We start from the raw sequence: 6,120 nt of genomic DNA on the forward strand, positions 1-6,120 counted from the left end.
AGACAGACAGCTAGACAGACAGAGAGACAGACAGGTGGAAATAGAACAAATAGGAAGACAGAAGACACAGACTGACATGACAACAGAAGACAAAAGACACAGACAGACAGGAAAACTGACAGACACATAGACAGACAGACAGTACAGTAGACGGAGACAGAACAAAGTAAGACAGACATACAGACACATAGACAGACAGAGCAAATAGGAAGCAAGAGAGAGACAGACAGACAGACAGAGAGACAGACAGACAGATAATGGTTTACTCACCTAGGTCCGTTAATCTCCTCCTGTACATGTCTGTTGAGGTGTAGCGTGTCCCTTACGACCTGAGCCACTTGGTCTGTGGTTCGAGTCATGTGACAGGGAAGCTGGTCCTCAGGCTATACGAGCAATAGAGAGATTTAGTAGTTTTACGGCACTTGTAACGCAATTAGGTATAAAGTGCTGAAGATATGAGATGCTACAAGAGAGTAACAAACACATAATAGAAGGAGGAGAGACAAGGATGATAGATGTTTGATTATACAATAAAGTTATATAAATGCTGCAGGTTAGAGGTGTTACAAGACAGTAACAAACCCATAAAAGAAGGAGGAAAGATTGGGATGATAGATGTTTGATAGGAAAGAACGAGCAAACTACACCAGCACACCTGCCAACCACCAACAGAGATTTAGTTTAGAAATGGGCTTTATATTATGACAGGCTATCAGATAGTTGAGTTCTCGCAAATACTTACATTCTAAAACAAAAATAAGATAATACGAAGCTGTGGGTATTGGGAAATCCAGTGGGTCAACTTGTATCAGCAAATCTGAATCAATTTCTACATATTATAATCTTCCCCAATGTCAAAGGCTGCAAACAACAGTAAAGCGAAGTACAGTAGACCCTGCTCTTACAGCTACCTGTCCAAGACAATCACCTGTGCAAACAACCACTTCCACCTTCCCCCCTCGTGGGTTTTTCCTATGTTATGATGACACTCTCCGAGATGTCTTTCCGGTACACATTTTTCTCCTTGACAAAAGGCAGCCTTGCTGGACAATTTCATCTATAATTATATTGTTTTCTGGTTAAGAATTATGTCTGTTGTGTTTGTGGTTTATGGTACATCCTGCACAAGATAGTTGCTGGAGGTAATAAATGAATGGCTATGGCTGGTCCTGAACTTGGTTTAAAAAAGACGAGTGTTGGTCAGGGGAGTGAAAACACCCTCTCATCATAACAGAAAAACCCAGCCAAAACGCCAATAAGCTTTTGCTGTGATTTGGGACCAAGTGAAATATGCTTTCAAGCTACACAAATATGTTATTAGAGCATGCGCTATCAAGACATTACTGTAAATAACTCTGTTATGATATATCTCTGGTAGTAGTAGTAGTAACAGTTTTACCGTGCTCACAACTACATTATATATCTCTGTCGATTTTAGCAGTTGATTTTTTATTTAGTAGAGGTTTTACGGCACTCGAAACTGCATTAGGTCATATAAGCGCCAAGGGGAGGATGTCAGCAGAGAAGTCCTTACAGGGAATCAGGCTTACTCTGCTCACCTCTCTAGCTTCAACAGCACAAAGTCTGTTTTGACATTCAAGGACCCGGAAATAGCGGGTCAGAAGAGTGTGACAAACATACAAAAGAAGTAGAGGAAAAATGCCAATCAATAGTAAGGATTAGGAAAGAAAAAGCAGAAGTTCCCTGTTGTAGATCAGGCACAGTTATGAGCGTGACATTGATGAATGAGCCCACCTACAATTCTACTGCGCATGATCATATGAACGAGAAATGTCTCCCATTTGGGAATGGCCTAAAGACACTTCAGTCAGTGGTATCGCCCGCGGGGGTAAGCAGTTGTTTTGACGGGGATGAGAAACATTTACATTTTTTAAAATCAATAATGGCAAGCCTGTTTAACCCAAAGAGGTATAGATAGTACTATTTATAACCTCTTCGGTTTGATCACATTTAGAAAAGAAAAACTGAACAAAGGGAAGTATCCTAGTATTTGGGACCAAGAAAAATGTGATTGCTTGGTTGAGTCACTTTTAACATTTGACTCTTCTATTAACTCAAATTAGATCATTACTACTTCAACAACCAAAGGTATCTGCAGAACAGAAATTAAACAACTGTAATATTCACAGTCATCACTAATAATTAATAAACATAAATTCTAAAAATTATTAGGTGTTCATTCTTATAAAACAAAAAAAACAAACATCAACAAAAAGGAGGCAGGTTTACATATAGATATCTCAAACAATTCTATCCCTTTGACATTTCTGCTACACACCTTCTCTTAGACTTCAGCTTTTACTTTTCTATTTTTAGTTTTAGTAGAGGTTTAATGGCACTCGCAACTGCATAAGGTCATATGAGCGCCAGAAGATTAAAGGTGTTACAAGAGAGTAACAAACATAAAAAAGAAGATGGGGAGAAAAGGACGATAGATGTTTGATAGGAAAGAAAAAGCAAACCACACCAGAGCACCCGCCAACCACCCACTTACTCTTTTATGAATAATTGCAAAACATTGGAACCACAAGACACAATCCATCAGTCAACAACAACAACAACACCAACAACAATTCCTAACACACTACCTGACAGTGAGCATGACAAAAGAAGATAGAGGATTGAATAGAGCACTGGAACAACGGCAAAGGAATCTCAGAAAATCCCTAGGAGACGCTCAGCCTTATTTTACAATTGCAAAGCTAAGGTTTGCTATCTCCCCACTGAAAACCTGACCAGCACCTGGCCCTGACAATATCTCTCCAAGCTCCTTGAAACACCTAGACCCAAAAGCCCTTGAGAAGCTTTTTCTCATCTTCAACATGACCTTCCACTCAGTGGACAGCAATTTTTTCTGGGATGACAACAAAATGAAATATTACCTGAAGGAGGCAGTGACCTGGACGAGAAACTCTTCTCAGGGTCAAAGATAGGTGCAAAACCTAAATACATCAGCGACACACACACACACACAACAACAACAACAACAACAACAACAACAACAACAACAAAAAGAGCAGATTACAACACAACAGCAAGTTCACCTTAATCCAAACAGTCTCGTTCATGAAGGAGAAAGGCATGGGTCTCTCATCGCCTGGCTTCACCTCCGTACAGCTGAAGTCAATGCTTCTTTTGTCCAGTCTAGGAGGTGTACCTGAAACAAAGTTTAGGGGTGTTGAGTAGCAATATCAAGACCTACCCTCTGATGGCCACTAGTCCAGGATAATCACCACTTCCCACCCCCCCCCTCTTACATTTTTTTACACTATGACATCCATCTGTCTAAAACAACCACTTTTCTCCTCAGCTATGGGTGGCCATATTGGACAATTTCAACTCCACTTTTTACAAAAACAACGTGAGACGAGAGAAGTTTGTCATAGCCTAGGCCATTGTCAATTTACACTTTCTGAAAGCAGCTGATAATATATGGCGAAAACTTGTGCACCAACCTGTTTTGAGTCGGCCCATGGTGAACCCAGCTTTCTCAATTGTCCTGGCTAGACCAACAGCAGGTTCATCTCCAATCCTCCCTGCAGGTCGTTGAGTTAGGCCGATGTTGATGCTACCACGGAGGAAGGTCCCAGCCGTCAACACGACCGTCGAAGAGGGAATAACTTCCCCAGAATCTGCAAGAACCACAAAAACAAATACAAAATAAGCTACATCTGAAAGCTAAACTAGGGTTAAGTTAAAGTCAATGTTAACATATTTCTTAATCAGGTACAAAGAAAGGAGAGGCCGGCTAACCTCATGCAGTAGCAAGCGCTGTAAAACTCTTACCAAAACAAATCAACAAGTGATAAAGGTCCTACACTCACCCAGAACAACCCCACAGCACTGCACGCTGGAGCCAGACTCCGATGGACCTTCTCAAGTGACCAGATCCTCCACGGCTGCAGCGAGCACAGTCAGGTTGGGTGTAGCAAAAACCTCCTCTTGAACCTGGCGCTTGTATAGTTCTCGATCAATCTGAGCTCGAGGACCCTGAGAATACAGAGATTACAGCGCATCTTCCAGCAGATCAAATAAGCACAAATACGGTTAATCCAAATATTTAATGCTTCGTTAAGATAGAGGAGTCTTCAAAAGAACCCCATTAAACATCCATTTATACATGACCCTTTCCACACTTCAAGAATGTAAGACACAACCCCCTACCCCATGCTTTCGCAATCTTCAAGCTGAATTTCCATAGATTTTGTATGTGACACAAGTATACCAGATACATTCATGTATAATGCTGTTTATTTGAAGGCATACTAAAAACCATTAAAGCAGTCCCTTCTCAGTTGCTGAACTAAATTGGAAATACAAAAAAGCCCGCACGACCGAGAAGCTGAGCTGATCTGGAATATAAACCTCAGTAGCAGAAATTCATTTGTAATTCTTACTTTATTTTGACTAGGAGCATTCCTTATAATATGTTTCCAAACATTCACCAAATCATGCTTTCAGCTGCACACATTGAATCAAATGCAGTATGTAAAACAAAAGAATATGTGTCATGCCGTGGTTGAATCAGGTGCTCGTCAATTTTTTAGTATGGGGTTATTGGTATCATCTTAAAGCCTATTCATTTGCCTTCGTTTCGGTGAAAAAATATCCATCAATGTTGAATAGAAGTCGAAATATTTGCGATTAAAGAAAGTCAGGGTGGTCTGGTTTCAGAGGTAAAATTAGCGAGAAAATGGCCGCTCAAGTCAGGTAACTTCCATAGCCTGGGAATCTTTGGCAACTGAAAATTTACATTATTTTTCCAGTAAAATCAACACAAAAATGTGTTTTTAAATGGACATTAAAGGTGTTGAGCAAAAAAAAGAAAATTAGAAAGAAAATGGCAATCGGCCAAAAAATGTCAATTTCTTTGACTTCAATTTTTATGAGCGCATGATTTCACCACGATGACTCACATATGTGTTTCAAATTTCTCATACACAAAAAAACAACAATGAACACTTACCCAAACTGCAGGACCTTTCTTCTTGTTGAGCATCTTGTACTGAACCCCTGATTTGTCTGACAAGGAGATGAAAGAAAGAACAAGAAAGATACGATTTAGTCGAACATCAGCTCATAATAGTCATTCATGAGATGTCGAAGAAAATTTTCATAAAAAATGGTCATAACTTTCATACAAATGGTAAAGTGAAAGCAATACAGGAATTCAAAATGAAGTCCAAAAGGTAGGAATGTCATTAACTTACCACATATTCTGGCACATACTCCTCCTAAAGCATCAATTTCTTTCATCAGATGTCCCTTCCCAATGCCACCAAAAGATGGGTTGCATGACATTTCTCCTGCAACAAACATTATAACAATTGTTATATTCTTGTGCCCATATAAAAAAAGAAGCTGCATTCAGAGTTGTCAAAAGGAACAATCTGCTTCTATATTTTTCAGATCTTCCTTGTTTGAAGAGCATTTAGGCAGGGTGGGACTGTCAGACACAAACATTTTATGAGGAAGTCCAGCCTCTTAAATGACCATATCTCCATCATCATTATCACCTTTTAAAGAAATATGACATAAAAGAAATTGTCAAGAAAATTGACTAAAGCATAAGAACAGAAATAAGTTCAAAATTTTATAATACATATCAACAAAAGATCCAAAATCTTGTCAAGAAGCTTTAACGAGGAGAAATTAATCATGTCCCCACCATCAATTACTAAAGAGCAGCTAATTTTTAAATTATGCTTAAATTCAGGTCAAGGAGAAAAGACAAGTTAATGTACCAATGGTGCTCAGTTTGTGCGTCAGCAGCAGTGTGTTGACTCCCATTCTCGCTGAAGCACACGCAGCCTCGGTTCCTGCATGACCTCCTCCCACAACAATCACATCAAATGTGTTCTCATTCTTACGCTCTGCTGCATTAGAAAGATACCTGATGAGAGATCATGTTGCATATCTAAAAGCATAAATATCACAGAGCCATGCACAGTTTATGAATCAAAATGATCAAGCACAGTTCTGAACAACCAGTGTCTGTGGTGTAGCCGTTATGTACTTCCGTGTCAAAAACAGGAGACCAGAGATTGATTCACGAGTTGGGAGAAATGTTTATCGAATATCTCTGGCTTTCTGCTGCGA

The 6,120-nt window shown here is 39.6% G+C and overlaps 1 protein-coding gene across 1 annotated transcript in view; it reads right to left on the reverse strand.

Moving 5' to 3' along the window:
- Nucleotides 1-270: 270 nt before the first annotated feature.
- Nucleotides 271-6,120, reverse strand: part of LOC118477335 (protein MTO1 homolog, mitochondrial-like) — a gene marked incomplete at its 3' end in the record, with an annotated part of 11,830 nt that continues 5,980 nt past the window's right edge. Inside the window, 2 exon segments of the mRNA XM_035968547.1 lie at nucleotides 271-383; nucleotides 3,066-3,178. Of these exon segments, the coding sequence (XP_035824440.1) occupies nucleotides 271-383; nucleotides 3,066-3,178 (226 nt within the window).

This window comes from Aplysia californica, unplaced genomic scaffold (genome assembly GCF_000002075.1).
Source record: "Aplysia californica isolate F4 #8 unplaced genomic scaffold, AplCal3.0 scaffold00067, whole genome shotgun sequence".
In the NCBI taxonomy this organism is placed as follows: Eukaryota; Metazoa; Mollusca; class Gastropoda; order Aplysiida; family Aplysiidae; genus Aplysia; species Aplysia californica.